General features: G+C 43.9%; 1 protein-coding gene across 1 annotated transcript in view; it reads right to left on the bottom strand.

The window, feature by feature from the left end:
• SPAG1 (sperm associated antigen 1) overlaps positions 1-25,336 on the bottom strand; it is a 1,072,862-nt gene that overhangs the window by 715,201 nt on the left and 332,325 nt on the right. Inside the window, exon 8 of the mRNA XM_086966056.1 lies at positions 7,558-7,688. Within this exon, the coding sequence (XP_086822182.1) occupies positions 7,558-7,688 (131 nt within the window). The remainder of the gene's footprint in view (positions 1-7,557; positions 7,689-25,336) is intronic.

Raw genomic sequence — 25,336 nt, 5'->3', positions numbered from 1 at the left:
TGAAAGTCAAACGAGGCAGGGGTTCGACAGCTGCGGCATCAGCCGCCGTGTAGATCAAAACCACAAAGCTGCTTCACAGAGTTCGAGCGGGGTCAAATAGCGACAACCGCCGCGGTGATTGAATCCTGCGGGGAAAGAAAATACCCGTCAAAGAGGCAATGAGGGGTCTGTTTAGCAGTTTGGCAAGATACGCGGTTGTTAAGAGAGACAGAATGCGCTGCTAATTACCGGCACCCGGAGGGGCCGCTACAGTCAGGCGCTCGTCTCCGCGGACTCCGCAAGGCTGCTACGCGGAGTTGGGGGCGGGGTCAATACTTGACTAGCTTGAAGGACATAGAAGAGTTACTTGATCCCTACAGTCAGCCAGCGCTGAACAAAAGCAACTAGTACTTGGGAAACTAAATATATGCATCAACACGATTGGAGATCTTAATAAAAACAATAATTTCAGGTTGAATATGTTACAATCTAGGAATGTTACCCAACTCGAGCAACTCTCTCACAGGAGGTTGTACTCGAGTGATAGTTGAAAAACATTAAAGGTAATTTATCTGAGTTAGAGAGGTATAATATTTAATACCATACATTATTAGAAAAGTACAATGAAGTCCCATAACACAGCTCGTGCACTTCTCCAACATGAGAGTGTAGACGAGCGACATCAGCTCGAGCAACTCTCTCACAGGAGGTTGTACTCGAGTGATAGTTGAAAAACATTAAAGGTAGTTTATCTGAGTTAGAGAGGTATAATATTTAATACCATACATTATTAGAAAAAGTGCAATTAAGTCCCATAACACAGCTCGTGCACTTCTCCAACATGAGAGTGTAGACGAGCGACATCAGATATATTTGGTGTAATAATATTCATCACAAATAGGTGTAGAGCACCTCGTGCACTTCTCTAGCATGAGAGTGTAGACGAGTATATTCGAATCTATTTGATGTGGTATGCTATACTAACCGGTCTGTTCTTTGGATGTTATCACCAGAAAATTGTAGATGAGTATACTCAGAAAAGTTGGCATTTCAGTAATATTCAGATGCATCAACCAAGAGCTGCCAATTGTGCCAGGCTATTGTCCTGTTCATTGCACCCATTTTTAATTATGTCTAAAAGGGACATCCATTTAGATTCACGTGTGTTGAGAGCTGTCCGTAAATTACCTCCTCTTCTCCCTAGGGATACTTTTTCAATGACCAACCATTTTAAGTCAGACACCGTGTGTCCTGCCTTTTGCCAATGTTCTACCAAAGGGGCACCCAACACTTTGCATCGCAGTCTACTGCAATGGGAGGAGATGCAGGATTTGATTTTCTGTTGGGTTTGCCCAACATATACATGATTGCATGGACATTGTATCATATAGATCACACTAGTGGAGTTGCAATTTGTATAATGTTTTAGGGTATAAACCCGTCCGCCATGTGCAAATGACTTGGTCTGAAAGGTGGTATCGCATGCAGTGCATGTGCCGCATCTGTAATGTCCAACCAAGGGAGGCAGGATCCATAAGGTTGTGAGAGTTGGTTGACTCACCGGTTCCAAGTAGGAATGGACCACCATATCTCGAATATTTCTAGCCCTTTTGAAGGAGTGAAGGGGGAGATGAGGTTGCTTAATCTCATCTGCTACCAGGGGCCAGTTCTTGTTGATAATTTGTTTGATCTCATTGCTACGTGTAGAAAAGGTAGTAACACAGATGATGCGGTCTGGCTGTGTTTGGTTGTTGGTTTCTGGGTTCAGCAGACTATCGCGTGGATTGTACCACTCCCATTTCCTAGCACGTCTAACCATTCGGGCTGGGTATCCACGAGAGATGAGTCGTTCATTTAGGAACTCTGATTCCTTGATGTAATTCGCTCGGGTGGAGCAGTTTCTTCTAATTCTGAGGAATTGCCCAACAGGCAAGTTGTCCTTAGGACCTCTGGGGTGACGGCTCCCATATTGCAACAAGGAATTCCGCTCCGTGGGTTTCCTAAACAATGTAGTCTGTAAATGGTCCTTATCTACATAAATGGAGATATCCAAGAATGGTATAGCCTCATTACTAGATTCCATTGTAAATTGAATATGGGGATTTCTTAGATTGAGCCAATCATGAAATTCTTGCAATTGTTGTTTATTGCCCTCCCAGATGCATAGGACGTCGTCAATATATCTGACCCATAGGGTCAGCCTTGTCTGAAAAGGATTATCGGATGAAAAGACGTGATGTTTCTGCATCGCTCTGTACATTTATCGAATTAAGTCTGCCTAAAGAAGCCATATGGTCGAATTTAGAAGGAAAGTACAATTTCTTTCTCCATGTTAGTAGTCCAAATGCAAGATCCATCATATCGTAGGTGGTAAATGCATTCAGTCAGTACACAGTCCGCAGGTGTGCTTAATCCTCAGAGAAAGAGAAAAGTTTAGATTAAACCAATGCTAGATCGTGTGCCAACAATAGGGTCTGACGTCAGGACAGGTGCCATTAGGTGCTAAATTGAAAGAGAACGACAGGGGGAGGGGCGGGAAACGGCAAGAGGCGCTTACAAGGAATCTAATGCGCCGCTTCAACTTCAGGTCTGACACAGCTTACGTAGATATTTATAACATGCAGACTAGGTTTTATACAATACTTCGCAGTCCCTGAAGCCCTGCTGAGATGCTCCTTGCTAATTTAATTTGTATCAGAATTGGGACTTGAGATTTTGTAATTTCATTTGAGGCACTGCATGGAGGGTGAAACTCTTGCATGCTCGGACACCGCCAGACCCTGAAGAAAAGACACCCACCAATCTCAGACTGGTACAATGGAGAATGAAACGATTCTATATTTTCTACTTCAGTCGTGGGTTCTTTTCTGTAAAGTAGATACTGTAGGTTAAAAGGGTTTGTATATAAGGAAAAGCACCCTCATCAACAGTTCTGTGTATTTGGACACACCTCAGGAATCCAGATGGTAGCTGTGTCCATTAATTAAAACGCAAAGGACTGGGTCGATTCAGATTATATGTTAAGCATAAATCGTTTTTCATGTCAGTTTTTGGTTTAATACACAGAGCGGAATACACAAGGACGCCAAGGCCATACAAAGATGTAGGCACTGGGGGGAGCTCCTACTGGATACAAGGGATACTAACCCCACCGTTTGCTTTCATACAGCACCTGCGGGTGTCGAGCTTTCTTGGATTTCAGCTTCGGGATGGGATTATTTTTTCCATGTTTTAGGAAATATGCGCATCGGCAGACTCAAATTTGCCTGGACTTTCTACCTGTATAACAAACAAACAGCATGAGCGAAAACATGGAGGAGAGGGGTCATGGCAGCAAAACATGATGTCGATCAAATACAAATCATGTCCGCCCTTGTAATTGCAGGCTCACTGTTCGTTCAGGAGTGGAGGAATGGGACCAGGGTAGGACGAGTGTGCGTTTCATTCTTCCTTTTATATGTTACTGTGTAAAAGCTACTGTTTTATTCTGTACAACTCTGAATAATTTCTGTCATAATAGATACGTTTGCGAATGCAATCCTTATTAAAATCAATAAATAAAAACTGCCAGGTAGCTGCTTTCCTTCTTTCTATAAGGTGTATGTATTTTGATGATACTAAATATCTATGGGTTATTTACTAAGCAGTGTGTGTTTACTGTGCAGCTGAAAACTGTGCGAGGCTTGCTTGAGGAGTTACTCGAGGCCTAGTGATGGTGCAAGTTATCACACAGTGGCCCCAGCGGGCACCCACAGAGCAGCAGTGGCAAAAGTCACCTTCAAAACAGACACCTGGACCTAGAAGTCTCTCGGAAATAACTCACCACACAAATTTGATTTGCGGCGCAGCATTTAAAAATAGCATTCCTATCCAAATGTCCCTTCACTCCCTCTCTTCAGAGTAATCATGGGCAGGTTTAGGCGCCACTCCTTCAGACGGCAAGGCATACTTAATAATCTAACATGCGTTTCAGTGTCACATAACTAGATTTGAACAATAGATACATATTAAAACGTGGCTGCCACTTTGAACCCCCGTGGCAGATGTTAAGTCTTAGCTGGCACCCTACATCCTGTACAACTGTCACCATCACAAGTGATCATGAGGTCCGGCCGAGAAAAAAAGACTTAATTTACCCCAAGGCCAAAAGCAACAACGTGAGGTAACGGTGGCACGTCCTCCTGTCGACTTTCTTCCACCAGCTCCGGAGGCGCGGCGAGGCCGGCCGGAGGCAGAGAGCACAGAGCATCAAGAGAGGCAACCGGGACCCAGGCATGCTGACAGCGAACACGGGCGCTCCCATCACAATGCAGAACGATCGACGGGGGCGGCGGGGGAGTTGTGGTGAGTGTCTGTATGGGTGCGCTCGTGTGTGTGCGCTCGTGTGTGTGCGTGCGTGTAGGTGCGCTCGTATGTGTGCGTGTGTGCGTCTCTCTGTGTGTGTCTGTGTGCGCGTGCGTGTGATAAAGCAGGGGGAGGCTGGGGAGGCGGTCTTCGTGGCACAAGCAACTGGAGGCTTCCAACGAGCAAAAGTGAAAACGGGAGATGGGCACAGCAAGCGCATGTTCAAGTGCACGACCAAATCCTGCTGCGCGTGCCCATCTGATCTGATTCTTTCTGCCATGCTGTCAACGCCAGAAGCTCACGCGCGCGACATAATCCTGGACTGTTCATGTGGAGTGCGACGTGATCCGATTCTTCTGCCATGCTGTCTATGGCAGAAGCTCAAGCGCGCGACCTAATCCCATTGCAAAATGCTGCGCGTGGCCAGCTCTTGTCTCCACTCGTTGTCGGCCGAGCCGACAGCTATAGTCTCGCGGCGAGAGTGCGCTTTCGCCAGGGCGAGACCTAAGAACTCATCTTTGTCATCACAAAGCTTGGAGTTATTTGAACAATTAAAGCCAGAACCGGCTCCCAACTCCCAAGCACCCTTTACACTTGCAGATTAACTGATAGGCACATTTGCATTTCATTCAGGCAAGCAGGAACTCTGGCATGCAGGCTTTTCCAGCACTAGAGACTAGTTGATAAAACTTCAGCTGATAACGATCTAAATTAGCTGTCACAGAAAAGCTTTCTTTTTCCAAAACTAAAGCAAATGTTTTTGATCTTAGTCACAAGTGAAGCTGGGGAATGTGCGACCCCCTTCTCAGGACTCCAGGCCCCCCCTGGGGGTCGCAGCCCACAGATTGAAGACCTCTGCCTTAGATAGATACAGTAGCTGCGAGATAGGTCGGTAATTTCCTGGGCCTTACATTTCTAGGCCTCTTTTTTTAGAAGGGGAAAGACCACGGTTTCCTTCCATATGGTTGGGAAGGAAGCTAGCTCCAAAGAGTGATTAAATATTTTGGTGACATGGGGGCATAAGACTGATACTAATAGAGAGAAGATAAAGTGTGGGCAAGGATCGAGTGGCGATCCTGCCTTAACCTCAGTCATAACCTTTACTACCTGCTCTACTGAGAGGTGGGCCAGAGTGGCAAGATGAGCCTGAGCCAGAGGATGGGGTGGCATTGTTTCCCAGTCTATGTTATCTCCCTCTGGCTGATTGTTAAAGGATGTATAGATTTTGAACACTTTATCAGTGAAGAGCAGTAGCTCACAGTTGTCTATTGTAGGTGCCATAGTTTGAGACAGGTTGGTGGGTTTGCAGAGTTCTTGAATTACTTTGTATAGTATTTTGGATATACTACCGTTGTTTTGGATTGTTTTTGTATAGTCATTTTTCATTGCATTTTTTAGGACACTGGTAGGTTTTCAGCTTGACTAGGTAGCTCTGTCTTTCCTTGCTGTCCTATGACAGTCTCCATTTGTGTTCCTGGTTTCTACACTTTCTTTTCATTAGTTTTAATTCTAATGAGTACTATTTCTCGGATTGTGCTTTATTGTTAAATTTACTATCTAGTTTAGGGGCACACTGATCAAGTGCTTTCTCAATTTCTTTTGGCAGATGCTCAGCTTCAGCTTGAATGGAATTAGTGTAAGGCGTATTAGGGTTGTATTGTGAGGCAAACAAGTTGAGGGTGGTTCGTTCCAAGCTCTTCTCCCTGATAGAAACCCTGTTCTTGTCTGGAGTAGTTTAACTGGTATTCTGAAAGAGAAGGAGATTAGGGTCCTTGACAGCGATTTGATATCATGGACGTAGGTTGTTTCAATGATAGAGAACAGTGGATCCAATGTGTGTCCAGTCGTGTGGGTTGGTCCTCTGGTCCACTTAACTAGTTGCATTATTGCCATATCAGTTTCCAGATGCTTGGCCCCCGGGTTAGTGGAGTTTTCATAGTGAATGTTAAAGTCACCAATAACTACAAAGTTTTTCTGTTTTAAGCAGAGAGGGAGAAGTTGCGATAGCAAGTTTACACGGAAGTCTGGATAATGGCTAGTAGGGCTGTAAATCACAGCCTCTCCGAATAGTTTGGGATCACCTCTGGACATCGAGAAACCTAAAGTCTCATGTGTCCCTGTCTGGATAACTGCTTCAGGAATGCAGGTAGGGTGCTCTTTAAATAAAGTGGCTCTGCCCCCTCCATGTTGGTAGAGCTAGGGCAATATCGGGGGAGTTGTTGTTGTCTAGCCATTTTTCAATAAAAATTGCTAGATCTGGGTTTAGGTCATCTAAGGTCTCCCAGATCTCAATACAGTGTTTGGGTATTGATCTAGAGTTAAAGTAAATACAGGTTAGGAGGAGGCTATTAGAATTGATATATTTCTCTGTAGACTGGGCATATGTTACTTGACAGCTCCATTTGCAGTGGCAACATGAGAAGTGCCATCCAGATCACCAGGAGATCATTTCACACAGCACATGCTGGGTTCTGTGTATATGCCAGGTCCAAAAGCATATCTCTTGAGTAGGTGCGATGTGGTATTTGATTTGACGTTAAAGGACCAGGGTTTCTGGTCCCTGGACTCGTTCGGGGGCAGATGGGTGCATATAGGCTTGCCTTTGGCGCACCAGCGGCGCGGTCGCCCCGCGGCACTGATTTTTTTGCTGTGGCATGGTTGAGCAAAGTTGTTGCTCCTCCCCTAGCTGTGCTACCTGCGACTTGCTTTTGCGCTGGAGCTACGTGGCAGTTTTGTGCCCTCCCAATGTTAGTAGGTGCACTTTACCAATCAAATTCAACAGTACAATGTATAAAAAGATGTTTAAACGATGTAGTTTAAAAACTGTTAAGAACCTAATCTGAATAACTTTCTCAGGGTGAGGCCGAGTACGCAATCCTTACGGGTGCTGCGCCGCTGCCCTGTTTTTGTACTGTGGCGTGGTTGAGCATAGTTGTTGCTCCTCCCCCAGCGGTGCTACCGGTGACTTGCTTTTGCGCTGGAGCTACGTGGCAGTTTCGTGCCCTCCCGATGCTGGTGGGTGCACTTTAACAATCAAATTCAACAGTACAGTTTATAAAAACAGATAGTGCAATTACAAGTAATGTTTGTTAAAAAGATGTGCAAACGATGCAGTTTAAAAACTGTTTAGAACCTAATCCGAATAACTTCGTCAGGGTGAGGCAGAGTATGCGATGTGTCATAATACAGAAGTTTGTTTAACACCATCAAGTAATGTCATTTTAACGGTCTTACCTTTCACATTTCCAGGGTGCAGACTCAGTACTTTTTCACAATCATTCAAAGCATTTTGCCAGTTCTGTCTCTTGATTTCTGCTTGGGCTCTGTTGTTATATGCAGCTATGGTGGGCTGGGCTGATATACTTCTAAGTAAAGAAAGAACAATAGCTCAATTGAGTGTGGTCCGATTTAGACTGTCCAAAATAAAATGCAATGACCTTATTTATTGGAATGCCTTCATAAATTATATAAAATATGTGTTTGGGCATACTTATGTGTACAAGACATAACATGGTATACCTGAATTACATGTTGTACAATTACGCCTCTCTGGTACTATACTCCAATGTTAAACCATGAGTATCAGGAGTGGGGCAAAGAATTCAAATGTGCCTTAGAATACTTTTTTAATCTATGGTGTTACTTTTCAACTGTTTGATAAAGAAGAATGCTCAAATATCGTCAGCAGCAACTTATGCAAAGAACAATCCTTCAAGAGATGGTCAGTTTTTGAACTGCCATACCTTTCTTTGCTCCTAAAAACCCTCGCAAGACCCGATTGTCTCCCCGATGTCCTTTAGTGCGATTAGTGTAAAAGATTAGTGCCCTCGTAGGGTGCACATCAAAAAATTGAGGACTACATTCAAGTCCAAAGGTGGCATCACAATGGATAGTGACAGAAATTAATATTGAACACCTTTCAAAAATGTCATGACAACAGGATACTTAAGTACAGAGGGCTGATCGGGTAGCTGCAAAAAAGCTGAAAGAGACAACAGGTGACTCTTAACAGTGCCCATAGAAGGTATTTCAAGGACAGGGATGGGAAAACAATAAAACTTCTGACACCTTGTAAGGGGTCAATATGTCTGGTGCTGCACCAATCCCCAAATTTGTCCCAACAATCGGCTGACACCTCGCTGCCAAGAGGAAATCAACAAACTCCAGGGAAAGGGCTAAAAGAGGTCAATTGCCACTGCTTACTCTCCAAGCATGGAGATGTAAATTGTGCAGGCCTGGGTTCAGTACCCTGCCCTGTTGCCGTCAGAAGGTCTCCCTCAAGATTCCGCTTGATCGAAGGACAGATGCAAATGCCAAGGAGTTGCAGGTAACACGCTCTCCTGGCTCAATCTGGAGCCACTAGGTGGACCTGGTCATTAATAATCTTCAGAACTCTGAGCAGGAGATGACGCAGTGGGAAGGTATATAGGAGTCCCAATCTCCACTGTAGAGGGAATGAGTTTCAGAGAGCGATAGCTGCCTTGGAAATCTAACACACAAAAGTGCAGATATTGCACATTTTCGGAGGTGTTGAAAAGACAGAGTTCTCCATATTGTTGGAAGACACCCTGTGCCACCTCCAGGTGCAATGCCATTCATGATCTACTAACCATTGGTGGCTGGTAGTTTACCACTCAAGATAAACCTGTGCAGTCCAGTCAATACCAAAGGCACAGAGCCTCTTGACACCGAGTCCAAGACCTCAGCCAACCCTGCTTGCTGCAGTAAACATAGCAGTAGTGTTGCTCGTGAGCAAGAATCTGCTTTCCTCTGATGGTGCACAGGAAGGCCTTTAACACCAACTGAGTCGCCCTCAACTACAGCAGGTTGATGTGCAATTGAGTATCTGCCAGAGACCAGAGGCCTCTGATCTCCACCTCTCCCAGATGACCTCCCCAACCCACTAGTGATGCATCTGTGATCACTGCCAGGTCTGGGTGGGGAAAGGGTGGTCTCCCACTGACCAAATCACAGTCCAGTTGTCATCACTAAACATCTTTTATGGTTTCCCCCGAAATGGATACAATCTGACAGATTTCCCAGATGCTGTGCCCCTTAGGACTTGTGGTCCTACTGCAGAGGCTGCTTGTGCCATCTCACATGTTTGGTTAGCAGGATGCAGGGGGCCAACAACTCCTGTAGACTCAAATTTATCCGCACTCTGATCCAAAACCAATGGTGAAATATCTGGATAATTGTCCGAATGTTATGGACTCTCTGATGGGGGAAAAGCATGAAAACCGACACTACACACAATAGCTCAGCTGAACTGGAGCATCTGCAAAGGAATCAGATGTAACTTCGGCATGTTGGTAGTGAACGCCAAGCATGTTGATAGTGAACCCCCACAATGTAAAGAGTTTCACAGTTGCCTATTGATGACTGACAACTGACAGCCAGTTGTCAAGGTAGTTGAAGACTGGTACCCCATACCTCCAAAGGTGAGATGCTTCAAAGCCCTCAAACCAAAAGGTACCACAGCAGAGCCCATATGTGCCATCTGGCATGAGCCAGTCATCCGTAATGAGATCCAAAACCCAGGATAAAACATTGGGATCATTGTCGGAATGTCCTGGACTATGCGCTCCGGGGAAAGGGCACAGAACCAGACAGTGTCTATAACAGCACCGATGAATGGGAGAGTCTGTGAAGGACATGTGTTGCGTAGTTGTCTGTAAGTAAGAATTGCCCGGCGAGGGTCAGAGTCAGTTTGGAGTAGGCCAAAGGAAAGGAGGTGTCCATTGATGAAAAGGTCGCCAATTGTAATCAGCGATTGGTCCGGACAACTGCACAAATCTGTGACCGAATATGTGCCTGGAAATCTTGGGAGGCCTAGTAACGGGAATGCAGGTGCATACTAGGAGATGTGGCGTGTGAGGAGGTGTTCCCTGGCAATACATCTGCAGATTACCTGTACCTCCAGAGACCCTGGGGCGGAAGGTAAAACTTTGGGAAGCAGTAAGCTTCTAATCATGGTCAACATAAAGGGCCTAGGCCTATAACAAGTCTCTACTAGGTTACGTACCACCATCAATCGGGCTACCCATTGCAGCTGCACTGCCCAGGTAATATTCTTCAAACAAAGGGGCTCCTAGAAGACCCTCTCCAGTCAGCAGCTGCAGTTTTTTCGGGGCAATCTGGTGGCAGTTGATTCCTCAAATGAGATCCCCGAATTACGTATCTAGGTCGCAGAAGAAACCCAGGGTGGAACTACAGGTAGGTCCATAAAGTAGTAAAGGAGCCTGGGTAAGATCACCATTTTCATTAGTGCGATCTTCCATGTAGTGGCCAGCTGTAGTTTTTTTAACAGAATTACACGTGTGGCTTCAATGTGGTCTGTGTGGTTTGCAAGTTGCTGTCAATGATTTCCATTGAAGAGCGATAGAGGTGAACCCCCAGGTACCAGAAAGCTGTCTCACGCCGGTTAAGTGGAGTCCCTCAAGGCGTATTTCCATGGGGTTGAGCCAGGGCAGAGTGGATAAACGAAGGATTTCGCACAACTGACCCCAAGACCTGCTGCCTGGGCGAAGGCATGGTGCGTATTGTGTATAGAAGAGAGTTAGGAGCAGATGTCTCTGAGGTACAGGAACAAATTGTCGGCATAGAGAGATATCGATGTGTTCAGTCCCCCAGGGGGATTCCCGGACTTGACCCTCCCTCTGCAGCCAGATGGTGAGCGGCTCCACTGCCATCGTGAATAGTAGGAGGGTAGGGGGCATCCCTGTCGAATATTGCAAGCTACAGGGAAGGTGGGCGAGATTAGCTGACCCAAGTGGACCTGGGAGAAGGGCTTTGTATATAGTGGCCGCATGTAAGTCAAGAGGCCTCTGCCCTCTCCCATCAGAGTCAGGATCCGGAAAAGATAATCCCAGGTTAGTGAGTCAAAAGCCTTATCCAGGTCCAGTATCAGGTATGTGGTGTGGGGAACTGCTCCTGTGTTTGATCCTGGATGTGAAACAGGCGTCTGACGTTATGAAAGGTACTTCACCCTGAGACGTATCAATGTCTAAGTTCGGGAGAACCTGAGTTTATCTGTTGGATAAACTTTTCCCCATGATTTTGTAATCAGTTTCTAGCACGGCAACAAGCCGGTATGAGGAAAGGCAAGTGGGGTTCAATCGGGCTTGAAAATGGATACTAACAGGGATTCCCAGAGGAAGGGTGGTAGCTCTCCAGAGTAAATCTCATTGATGTTAAGAGGTTGCCATCGTCTGGAGTTGCTTGATGACTGCATGGGACAAGTCTGACTTAAACAGCCAGTCATCGAAGGTGTGATTCAACAGCCATCACGTTTGTGAAAACCTTAGGGGCACCGGTGAGGCCATAAAGAAGCACTATGACTGTGGGACTGCAAGATGGTGTTATTGAAACAAGCATCCTGCAGGTGGTATTCAACCATCCAGTCTCTGGGGTCTAAAGCAGACCATACCAGGGCTATGGGGAATATCTTGAATATGGCCTTCCGCAGGAAGGCGTTGAGAGGGCAGAAATCTGAAAAAGGCCAAAGGCCTCCATCCTTCTTCATCACATGAAAGTAGTAGGAGTAACACCCAGTTCCTACTTCCGAGGCTGGTATCCTCTCTATGGCACCTTTGGCCAAGATGGCCTTTATTTACTGCTGCAAGGCAGACAGGCAGTCCTTTGTCAGCTGCCCTAAGAGTGGTGGAAGGTGCAGGGGATAGTAAGGAATTAGAGGATATAGCCTTGATGAACAATTTGAAAGACCCACTGCCAGACCTGGAGGAAATATTGGATCCTCCAACAAAATGACTGTGTGCCAGTAAGGACACATTAAAGAGGTTTTTCAGTTGCTGGAGGGGCAAAGACTGAGCTGCATGTTGTCCCTGCTGTCCTTACTTCTCTCTGTAAGAACTGTGGCGTCTACCACAATAGAGCTTAAAGCCTTACTGGGCTGCCAGCGATGGCAAAATAGAAAGCCCCAACCATAGACATAGAGAGGGCAAAACTGATAGTGGATTGGTCTTATGGGATCAGAAAGGCCCAAGCAGCATGCTTTGGCTCTGCTCTAGGTCTGCCGACCCAGGTAAGAATCAGTTGTTCACCAAAAATGCAAAAGCCGACAAACAGCATGCCTGTTAAGGATGACTAGACATTTCTGACTAAGCCTGTAGACCTCATCCTGGCATGAAGACCCACACTAGTACACTTCACTCAACCCAAGTAGTCAGGTGTGTCCATGCCAGAACGTATGACAAACTTATCAGCACGTTACTAAGAAATCAATAGATTTGTTCAGCACTGTCTTGTTTCTCAAGGTAATCAATTTGTAGTACAATACTCAGGTGTGTAATGCTTGGGTGCTACTGGGTTTCTCCCTCTGACCAAAGGGAGTCAAATAATGTTCAAATTCAGCTCGCACTGTTAGAAATGTAACAGGGTCCCCAAAAAGCACTCCTTTTGGGAAAATTCCCATGAATTTCAATTGTAGGTAAACGAAATTCAAAACAATTCTCTTTGTTGTTCTCCTTGTTTATTACAAAACCATGTTACGTCACAGTGGTTATCAGGAATGTAATTTTGACGCATTGATATGATACATATATTCCTACGTTAGGATTTTAGGTTGATGCTCACAATGCATTTCGGAACCAAGCCCTTCATCAGGGGAACGTTTTTGATGCTTAAATAATTCTGAGAGGTGAACAGCGAGTCATAAACGTTAAAGAAAAATCATCCATGGCATTCAGGAGTCGATATATTGTGCGTTACGACTCGAGAGCTTAATCTGCAACCGCATCCCGTTCGAAACCGTCTACCGAGTCGATGTTAGACCCTATACAAGTTCAAGGGTTACAGAAAGCAATGAGGGTGAGTCCGCTGGCAGAAGTCTCATTGGCAGAGCATCAAATCCTTGGGGCCTTAAGAAATTCCAGAGCAAATCAAAAAAAGAGACAAAAATGTGCAGCATGCCTCTCTGCAAGGGACGCCTAAAGGTTGTCTAGAACACCTGGTAAACTTGTGTCACTCCATCCCAAAGGGCATGAGAGAAGCAGCCTAATAGGCAGCTGGCATTCACTGACCTCAGAGCGAGGCTCATTTATGAGAATTTTTTGTCTCCAATTTTCACTAACCTTTTCGATTCACGCAGTGGAGGGAAAAACATTTGGACTGATCTAGCTTGTGGACTCCTTTACCAGTAAGCGTAAGCGCTCTGGCGTTGAGTAAGAAAGGCTGGGTCGCCTGATGTGGGACGATGGTGATGAATAACCTTCCTATTAACAGATAGGTTTGACCATGGTTTCGATCACATGCCTAAAAGGATATCCAAATAACAGACTAACATGCCCAGCACTCAAATTAATTTCATATTTCACTTTACAAAATCACCACTAATCCTTTATGTGTTCCTGAGCAGCGTGCTACTCGCCCAAAAAGCACTTAACACCTCATCATGGGTAGCAAGCGCTATATAAATGCATACCTTTTTACCTTTTCCACCCCTTCACTATCCTTCTCAATACTAATAACTGACTAATATATCCACCACTCAAATTACTTTCATATTTCTCTGTACTAATGTTCCACTAACACTGTATAAGTTCCAGAGTAGCGTGCTACTTGCCGAAAAAAACACTTCAACCCCCTCCCCCCATCCGAAGTAGTAAGCACAATACAAATGCAAACCTTTTTGCCCTTCTCTATCTGTCCACTATCCTTCTCAATCCAAATAATCTGACTAACATATCCACCACTCAAATTACTTTCATATTTTCACTATACTAATTCACCACTAATCCTTCCTGGGTTCCGAAGTAGCGTTCTACTTGCGAAAAAGCACTTCTACACCCCATCAAGGGTAGCAAGCATTATATAAAAACAAATCTTTTTCCCTCTTCTATCCCTTCACTATCAGTCTCAATTCAAATAACTTGACTAACATATCCACCACTCAAATTACTTTAATATTTTCACTATACTAATTCACCACTAATCTTTTATGGGTTCTGGAGTAGCATACTACTCAACAAAAAAGCGATTTGATGACTAGTCAGGAGTAGTAAGCAGTATATAAATGCAATTACAATACCATAACAACTTAATTAAATGGTAACAGGGACTATGTAGAGGCTGATCAGGTTGTTGTACCTCAGTTAGCACATTAGTCTTAACTTTCATAGTGGAGAACTGAAAATCCAGACTGTTGCCCTAAGCATAGTAATTGCAAAGGATGGACTCTCCTAAGTGGAAGAGCCATGGGAAGGAGCAAGGCCTGTATCTGTTGAAGTGTCCAAACTACTGGCATATTGAAGTTCTTCATATCAATTTTCGTCTTCATACTGTAATGTTTGGACCCTACCCCGTGGTACGGACAAGGTATCTGAATCTGAAGGATTGCCTATTGATTGCGTAATGGTGCGGGCAAGGCTCAATCTTGGTTGAGATCATGGCGGATTCTGCTCACAGTCATTTAGCACGATGGCCTGCACAACCGCTCTAACATCAACATCACCATCGATGTCAAAGAAACTAGGACATGGGTTTGTGCTAGGACCCAAGTGAGCAAGAGTGTCAATGTTAGACCATATACAAGGTCAAGGGGTACAGAGAGCACCGAGGGCGATTCCGCTGGCAGAAGTCTCATTGGCAGAGCATTCAAATCCTTGGGGCCTTAAGACTTTCCAGAGCAAATCATAAAGAGCCAAAAATGTGCAGTATGTCTCTCTGCAGGCCTCTACTTACTGCAACGTTGCTGATGGACCAAGAAATTCAGGGCGCAACAGTCCATACACAGTTTAAACCCAATCATCTTAGGGGGTGACATGTTCCTTGTGCACTGGTAAATTTTAAAGAGATTTGTGGTCTACTGACAAAGAAGTAGTTCTGGATCCATAACTGAAGGCATGGAAAGAAAGGTACGGACTGCAGCATGAAAGGTTGGCACTTATTTGTGTCTCAACGTTGATGCAGAGCCGCACTACACTACCCAGCAGCACAAAGGAGTACTGCTTTTAAGTTCTTAGATCTAGTCTGATTCCTGGAGAAGTTTCAAAGGGTGAGGCATCGGCAATTAGAAGGATCCTTCATAAGAATAATTTATGCACCTTCAGTAGTATTGCTTCTGATGGAGCCTTAGCATCTCTAAGAGCCCTTCTATGAATCAGCTTTCTAGACATAAGACTGTATCAACAATCTTTTTGTAGCAGTATTGATCCAGTGCTGTTTAATGCCAATGTGCAGCTCCAGCTGCCGATCAGCAGAACTGAGTAAGCGGATTCATATAAGGCATGGCCATATTGTGTATTCTACCAACTTTTTTGCCCTTCACAGTGGCTAAGGAAAATGGTAGACCTAAAGAATATTCATACCACATCAGGTAGAACAACAAAATAATACATTCAACAGCAGGGAAAGAGGAGAACAATACAGAATCTCTGGGAAAGGGTCATCTCCATTAGAAAAAAAGTACCAATCACATTATGGCTGAGTTGTCTGTTGCAATCAGCAACTGCTTCCTCGTGGAGTGGGGAAATGATCTGAATGAACAAGAGACAGTCCAAAGGTATAACAAGATTATTTGTAGACTCCTATTTGGATACGTCCACAGTGTTGGTAACTGTAAGCATGGGCAGGGGAAGGCGGAACAGCTCCTGATTCAAAACAATTTATTTGAAGGGCTAGCCGACCACTGCAATGTATGGGATGGAAACATTTCTTAAGAACTGACTCTATTGCACCAGGTGATTCATATGCAAGAGACTTTGACCTTTGCTGTAAGTCAGTCATAAACTGTCAGATCATTTAATGAGAATAGTGTCCACTATCTCAAAGTCAAGAAAGATGAGAACACTGTGCCATGTTCAAAACTGCTCCTTTAAAGTGAAGTTCTGCCAAGGCATCAAGGATAATTTGCTTTCATTGACAAAAACAAAAAGCTGTGCAAAATGGTGATTGTACTGTCCAGGTGTTCTGAAAATAGGTGTGGAGATTTGGCTCTGATAACCCATTCCTTTGTATATAGGTAAATATGTATATCCTAGAAGTGAAGGTGGGCCACCATTGCAGCAATCATTTTTTGAAACATTCTCCGGCTACTGACAAAAGTCCAAAGGGGAGAAACTGCAAACTGGTTCTCTGATAGTATGCCCTGATACGGACATGTTTGGTCTAAGAACCTTAATGAAACATGGTATATAGAAGCGAGAGGACAGACGTGGAATATATCCCAGCTGCTCCTTCGAGATTCTCTACAGAACCAAAATAAAAACAGGAAACCATTTTGCAGAGTTTCTGGTAATATCCATGGAAGAAAAAGCCTCTTACATTATGAAGGGCCCTGCTAAATATTTCATGCAGTCGTTCATGTGAAGTAAAGAGTTAGCTTTGGTATTGAGTGCCTGCTGAACTAGAAGAGAATTCATTATTCGTCAATGGAAGACATACTAGCTTAACTCCACCCTCTAGGTCCCCTTTGCAGTACTAATAGCATCCTTCATTTAAGCGGCGATACTGCCTTTTTGTATTAGGTGTAGGAGGAAATATGTCTATCTTGTACTTGAAACTGCCCAATAATAGCCACTGAATATGTGTCAAAATGAAAAATATTTGACCCGTTGCCTCACCTCAGCAGCTTGGAGGCTTCATTTGTGCTAAGAGAGAAGAACAGTCTTCTGGTGCATTAGACTTCCCTTCTGGTACCATGGACAATACTTGAACACTGACAAACATCGATCAAGGTAACAGTGAGATGTTTCAGGATTAGAAGCATTTACCCTGCAACCTCATTGCCTTTAAAGATGAACCTGCAAGATTTATTTAGAACATCTCCCACGAGTTATATTTCATATCCTTAGTTCTCACATGATTTGAAAAATTCAGGATAACGAAGGCAAGGTCTTTTCTCTTGCTGGGGATGACCTTACCTTACACTGTCAGATTTCGAGCAATCGTGCATTAGCCATTATGCATTGTTTTCCAAGATTACCAATATGAAACATCTAGCTTTGCAAAACCATGCACCAAAGCCTGGATCTCCATTTGCAAGAACAGCACCCTAGAGCATTTTATACTGGCGCTTCACCGGTGAAGCTTGAGTTTTCCAATGCTTATTGCAAAAGGACTATTTTTAGGATACTTCGAACTAACCTCAAATGACCCTCTAGGAATGCACAGGAACGATGACAATAAAAGATATTGGCAGCTAAAAAAACATCTTCATCAGGCTTGGCTCTGCTCCCTTCCAGGGGCTGCAGTGCCCATCATTTTTGGGGTCCATAAAGGGATTCATGACAGACATGGGCAAGCGTTGACGAAGAGAGTAATTCTGCTACCTACTAGGATAATTAAGGCAAAGTGTTAGAACTAAACGTGTGTATGGAAGAATGCATCAACATCATTCAGAGGGAAAGAGCCAACAGAGTGTTCCAATCCGCATTCAAATCTTCGATTCCTGGTGGTGGCTTTTCCTCGTACTCCAGTGTGTAGCATGACACCCAAGATGTAAATACAAACCAGAAAAATACCTGAATAGTAAAATCTGTGATTGTTGGCAAGGTGATCAGTGGTTTAACCTAAAGGAACCTTGAAGAGTACTAAAAGCTGATGGGTACATAATGAACAGTCAAGGTTTACTGGGTGGAGAACTAGCATTTTAAGAGAAACTGAATGGTGCCCGGATACCCGCCTAGGTGATATTGCTGAAGAAGGTATTGGCTCCATTCTAATTTCAAGTACTACAATAAGCGAAAGAACTTGACGCCATGCCCTCATCCCCATATCTTCTTCACCATCAATGTTAAGCAAGTTCAAATTTTAAGAAGGGCCTCAGGAACCATTGGTTCTGAACCTGCTGCCGAACAAATCTGCTATGTCCTACTCCTCTAGCGTTAAGTGGAGTGTGGCAATGCGACTAGCAAATGCAGTGTGAGCCTCTCTGAGCACTGGAAAAATAGTGGTACTGCAGAGTAGCCAGAAACTCACAAAGAAGCAGGATGACACTGCCTCATAAAGGCTATAGACAGTGCCACTGGAATTATGTGATTCAGCAGCCAAGGCATCTTTCACATAATTATTAATGTGCATAATTTGACACATAATCCACCATCTGCTGCATTATCTGCAGATTTTAACAACAACAAAAATGTCTAGCTCAAAAGGATCATAAATAACAAAAAATGTGGCGACGTGTTCCTGCGTAATGGATAACTCATTGCAAAGATTGACTAAACATCGTTCAATTGCTTATTGACGTGTTTGGGTGTTAAAGTAGGGCTAGCAATCTTTAGCCAGACAATATCACCATATGTAAAAATGTCAAAATGACATAGTAATACGAACATAAAATGTGCCGCATTACACCGAATAGGTTGCCTTTTCTTGCCACATAATTTAGTCCACCCCTGCCTCATAATTCCAGGAGCCCTAGATATAGAGCAGATGCTAAAGCCCAGATGAATAGATTTTACCTAAGCCAACTGTCCTGTTTGGGAGTGATATGACAAAAGCCTACTCAACTTCCCTACAGCTGGCACTTTTAGAGGGAGGTGCGTCTCTCACCCTGTACCAAAAACGTGGATTTAGTAGAAAGAAACCACCAAAAATCGAGAAGCAATTGATCAAACTATTATTTTATCTCATGAAACATAAAGCTACATAACCCACAGGCGAGCACTGGAGCGCATCTGAATGATCACTGTAACCAGGAAGAGATTAAGCATGGCCTCTAAAATCAGCATCAGAAAATCTGGCGCTCTATGTGCCACACCGACTTTCCAGTCTACATTAGTAACTGCGTCCAACAGATCAGTGTAAAACCCATAATCTTATGTGGATGTAAGTGGCTTCATACCCTGCCTCAACAATAGAAGATTCAATAAAGATCTTAGTACAATCTCAGAACAAAGAAGACCTACCTGACTGCATGGCTAGTGAATAAACAGGGGCCTAGACCCTGGGATGAATAGGACAACTGCCATAAACTGTTTGCCGCAGACCAATAAGTATAAAAGTGAAAGATCCTAGAGAGTAGGGCTGGAAAATCTCCCCCGAACTCTGTTCATTTGCACCCTTGCAGATGAAAATAAACTGCTTCCATCAAAACTTACATTTATGCTTTGGCATTTAACCAACTCTTAAAACAAACAGTACAAGGAAGCTAAAACAATAAATGCACACGAAGTGCGAAAATGTTCTGCCTCGCAACACTGCCTGTACTTAGGATGACACCAGCACATTACAGAAACACTAGTCCTATCCCATGAAACAATGCCCAGCACGCAGTGTCTGCAGGGGCGTCGAATAAATGGAATACAAAGCCAGGGTGTTTAAACAGCGCCCCTGCTGGCTCATGTTTTAGTGAAAGTTCCAGCTTTTAGCCTCTGCTTCTATTTGAGTTTGCAGTGGTAGCTCAGTGTAAGGCTCGCAGATTACAAACCTGTGTCACTGGAAAGGGAAACATCTACCATTATTTCTGGCCCAAACTCTGTGACCAGTCTACAGCCTAGTGAAACCCCAGGTGCTCAGCCTCTGTGAGGTACTGCTGGAGCATGTACTAATTCATCCGAGAGAAGATAGTTTTCATAAGGTCCTTGAATAGAGATGGGAGTTTATCGCCCCTTTCCCCACAGTATCATGCTACAGCACATTTCTGTACACCATTTTATTTATTTTCAAATAGTTACAACCACAGTGTAGGAATAAACTGCAAAGATTACGCTTAAACAGCATGCATTGTCACAGAAACACACTTCATCTAATGTGTCCGTCAAGCGAGACAAGGGATTCCCAACCAATTTTCAAAATACCACTTGGACCATAAAACATGCAATGGTTCTCCATCCATTCCCTTTTAACCCCCATCACTCATCCCTCTCAGGCTCGGCATTTCTCGTTGAGGACCAGCTTTTTTCTCATCGTGTGGGACATGCACGTCCCTCTGACATGCCAATGACCCATGACTAGTGTCTAGTATTGACAGATAAAAAACCCATTCTTGGTTTTCCTTCATTTGGTCTGTAACAATCTTGGAGCTACAGCTGGCTGCGCTCTGACAGCTGACACTGCCAGGGTGGGCCTAGTAACCTCTAAAAGGATGCCCAACATATGCGGAGACCCACCTCTCTCTCGCTTTTGTTTTTTAAAACACCAGCCTACCAATTCTGTAACAAGCATTTACAATGCAACAATCTCGCCTTTGCAAAAGTTAGAGTTATTGGCATTGTAAATGACAATTTTTTTATTTATGTGTTGGTTTTGAAAACAGATAAATAAATGGCATTGTCATTTACAATGCCAATAGCTTAATCTTTCCCAAATGCGAGACCTATTGCATTTGCACCCACACACAGAGCCACACACACACATAGATGTGGTGGTGTTGGATCTGGTGGATGTGGTGGAGGTGGTGGTGGTGGATGTGGTGGTGGTGGCGGATGTGGTGGTGATGGATGTGGTGGTCTTGGATGTGGTGGTGGATGTGTTGGTGGTGGATGTGTTGGTGGTGGATGTGTTGGTGGTGGATGTGTTGGTGGTGGATGTGGTGGTGGTGGATGTGGTGGTGGCGATGGTGGATGTGGTGGTGGTGGATGTGGTGATGGTGGATGTGGTGATGGTGGATGTGGTGGTGACCCAATCTGAAAAGGACGGGGCTTAAAGAGAAAGAAGAAGTCACCAGGACCTCTTCTCCAATGGATGGCCACCGTTTAGGAGGCCAGCCAATGGAGAAGAGGAGCGGGGCTTAACCTCGCTAGTGATATTCTCTCTATCTCATTAAGTCTCGCCAGCGAGACTGCGCATGTCTGTGCAGACATCGCAGGCTGGTACCTAAAGATGTAAGGCATATTGAGAAGGATAAATATGGTCACATCAGTCTTTTTGTCTTTCAGTATATTTGTTTTAATCATTTAAAAGTAGTTGAGAAAGCAGAGCCCGTCATAGTTTCCCTGGCCTTTACTCTCTTGCTGTTTAAATTTCACAGTAGGTAGTCTCTGGGAAAGAGGAGTACAGAGTACTTCCATCTCATTGATGGTAGTTTAGGTGAGTATGATTTCAATAAAGGATTCTTTTTCTTCACAGGCCCCGTCCAAAATAGTAAACTAATACGTAGATTAACTAGAACACTTGAAGCAGTAGTGAATGAAACTGCCTCCGCTCTAGGCAACTTAACAGAGGAGCAGTCCGCCATGCGGGTTGTTGTTCTTCAGAATCGTCTTGTTATTGACGTCATCTTGGCAGATAGAGGCGGAGCTTGTAAGGTCATCGGGTCAAGTTGCTGTGTTTTCATTCCAGAAAACGCGCCAACGGTATACCAAGCTATTACACGTCTTCATAAAATTGCAAGTTTGATACATCAGAATCCAGGCACCTGGACTTGGTCCGGTTGGTTCTGGACAACGTTGACCGCTTGGGGATGGAAGATCCTATCCTTCCTAGGCATTGACCTTGTCATAGTATTCAGTTGTTGCCTGTGCCTACAGTGTGGGCCAGCGATTTGTGGTCTGTGCGCCACATCGTGCATTGCACATTCCAGTTTTCACTCAAAACGCGAAAAGAAGAAAGAAGAGCAAATGATGTTACAAGAACAGACTGATCGATTCATGAGGATCGATATATCATGAAGGGTCCGTAGGGAACAAGGAGGGAATGAGGAAATATAAATTTTATGGTCAAGTAATGTTCCCTAACGTGTACCCCACCGTCTCCATGTACCAGCTTAAAGTGCATGTAACTTCCCTCCTGTGCCAGCTATGAAGACGCAAATACATTTGCGTCCAACGTTAACATGTCCTCTTTCAGACCCACCCTGAATGGGTTGAATATTCCGTTCCTAAGTATGCTATGCCAACGTCTTTTTGTGGTGTACTTTACACGTTTTTCAGCTCTGGCGAAGTAGGCCCTGAATTCTGCCATCGAGCCTTTTTCTGCCTTCTGATTCTGAACGCCTCAGCCTGGGCTGTCTCTGTACCCGTGACCTCTGCCTTACTCCCTGTGCGGCTAACGGTGCTTAGCTCAGCCTGCTGCCTGCCAAGACTGAATTCAACCTTCGAATTATCTGTTCCGCTCCTCGAAAATGCATTCCTACCTACTAGTTTAAGTAAACATCCCCCCAGCTGCAGAGCAAAGGGCCCCGCCTCACTGTCTCCGTGCAAGTAATTCATAGCCTCTGTTACCATGGTAGGCCCATGCCCCCTCGCATCTCATGCAGACACTTAGACGCTTATACACGCACTCACAGTCAGTATAGAATAGCTTCTGCCCCAGAGACCTTTTCCTTCTAGATAATATGGTTCCTAAACATCAGATACCAGATATGATAGAGGTACGAGTTGATCTGACATGCCAGACTTCTGTCTCTTTCCGCCAGTGTAAATGTCAAGTCCCCTGCACCCTCCAGTCCCACGTCAATCACACGTCATGCAGCTGCGCGCGCATCCAGGCCTCAGATTTCTGCTGACATTGCCAAATTCTGCTTTGTACCCACCTACTTGTGACACTTACATATGACGTTTCTAGCACACGCCTCTATGTTCACGCCTAGTTCACGCCTTCTAATTACGTATCACTACCACGTGTGTGCTCTTATCTTGTTTCTCTCAGCTGTTACGCCTACTGTATTGGTATTCATTATAAGATTTAAGTATATAAGCTATGTATTGTCAATAAAATATTGCTCTATCCTTTCCTGCACCCCAGTGGTGGCAGGAACCCGATATCCGATCTGGTACCATGACCATTCCTTTTTAAGGAATAAAACCCCTAAGAACTCTAACACCACGGACTCTGCCTCTTTCTTTCCGATTGAGTTATTTTTGTTAAGTACTTACCTGCATAGAAATTAGGACGGTAAATCAAATATTTACCACATTATTTTCATCTGACAAGACTCTTTATGGTAAGTCACTCTAATAGGCGGGAACTTGACTTTTTGACCATTAGTTAACAAGACCCTCTTAACTGTATGGGACTATGATGCTCTACCATAGGTCAAAGGAGAGCTAAAAATAACTTTGTTGAATCATGATGCCTTACCATAGGTTAAATCAGAGCAAAAAATCGAGAGGTTTATTTAGGGTATTAGACCATTATAATGTATGTTTCATATTTCTTTCAGCCTAGACAGTAAGCCAGGTGAAGTGTAGTTCCACCGAGATGATAGGTGTTGATATATCTACAAGGAATAATTAGAGAACACTCATCTCGTGTTTCTCCTAGGTAAGACATTGTTTTCAGCCCATATACTCATGCACTTTCTTATTTTACAGCCATCACGCCATACGATCAGCATAATTATGAATATTCTGATGGGTACAGTCACTATATTAGATCTTCTTTAAGATTCCAACTTCCCTGAATCTTCATTCCTTGATTCTCATTGTCCAAATACATAGCCACTGCTCAAATGTAAAATCTTTAATGTATGTATTATGTAGCTATATGGTTCAGCTGCATTCTATAGGGAGTTTTTGTTATGTAAGCACAGTTTAAAATGTATAATGAATTGAATGTTGGGAGTTATTTTTTGTCCCTTTCATGTTTTTAATTTATTCTGCATATGTTTTACAGATTGATTGTGGCTCCTGATGAAGGCGTTCTGTTGATAACGCCGAAACGCGCGTCGATGTTTTGTATTTTTTGCCACTGTTTTACTACATATAAATTTGTGTATATTTGTTGATTACAAGTTATTTATGTATGACTGTTGACTTTTTAGAATTAATTAATGCATATGATTTTGCACTGAGTCTTTTTAATATGAATATGTACATTTAGAAATAAACTCAATTTTGTACTTTTTAATTGTTTGTTGTGCTTTACATACTGTTTTTTCCCTAGTTGTAATATCAATTGTATAATTTTTCTCACACTGTTTATTTCCCTGTATTACGAATTCAGTATTTGAACAGGGGGTCCTTGTTATTCACATAGAGTTTAGGTGAGTATGCCATCAATGACGCTACAAACTCTTGCTCTGCATCAGTGCTTTGTTTACACTTTCCCAGGGAATCTGAGATGGAGTACTTCAATCCTGTAAGTCTATGAATGGTCCAAAACTGGAAAACCATAAGTCTTCAGAAGTTAGGAGTAGAGGCGACAACCTCTTTGAAACTAGTAGATAGTGGGGCATGTAGATGGTGGGGTGTACAGAGCAGAGAAAAAGGGACATACAGCAGTGTAGGAGGGAAAAGCATATATTCCATAAATATCCTCTTGTATCCCTCAGACAGGCTGCCACTGTTGGTGGATTGCAGGAACACTAATCCTCTATGTGTCCCGGAGTAGCATGGTACTCGCCGAAAAAGTGCTTCGACGCCTTTCAACAATGATGGGACCATAGACGAGGCTGTTACAAATAAACTCCGCTTAAAAGCCACAAGGCACAAAATAGAAGGAAACTCCAACCACTACACCGGCACAAATCCCCTCGAAATGAGTGAGCACAAGGCCACGAACATATCAAAACCTGACAAATCAAAAACGGAAAAAAGCCCCGCGAAGGTTCTTGAGTCAGGGCTAAAGATAATTTTCCCATCTGACATCCAACGGCAAATAACAAGTGGGAGACCAACCGGAGCTCCGGGGCCGAACAGCATACCACCTATGCTCTACAAATCAGACGTTGAATTTTGGAGCGCATCTCTAGCACCAATGTTTAATAGCATAAGGCTTACCCAGACCCTTCCTGAGTCCTGGCACAGGTCAGTCATCAGCCCGATTTATAAACAAGGTAGCAAGAGACATCCAAACAGTTATCAGCTTATTGCACTACTAGACGTGGAGGCAAAATACTTTGCTGGCCTCATCTTGGAGGAGTTAACATCATGGGCAACTGAAAACTCCATCATCCCAATCAACCAAACGGGTTTCTGTAAAGGCCAAGGGACCACAACTAATCTCATGGCATTATCATTGCTGATGGAAGCAGCAAAAGAAACTAAGACATCTTTATTCTTCTCGTTCATAGACTATACTGCTGCATTTGATCACGTGGACCGTAACAAACTTAGGCTGAAACTGGACAATTGGGGAATACCTAAATGCCTATTAGACGTCCTAATAC

Source organism: Lissotriton vulgaris, chromosome 4_1 (assembly GCF_964263255.1).
Source record: "Lissotriton vulgaris chromosome 4_1, aLisVul1.2, whole genome shotgun sequence".
NCBI classification, from domain to species: domain Eukaryota; kingdom Metazoa; phylum Chordata; class Amphibia; order Caudata; family Salamandridae; genus Lissotriton; species Lissotriton vulgaris.
Note: the sequence above shows the minus strand (reverse complement) of the source record. Positions and strands in the feature narration are given on the sequence as shown.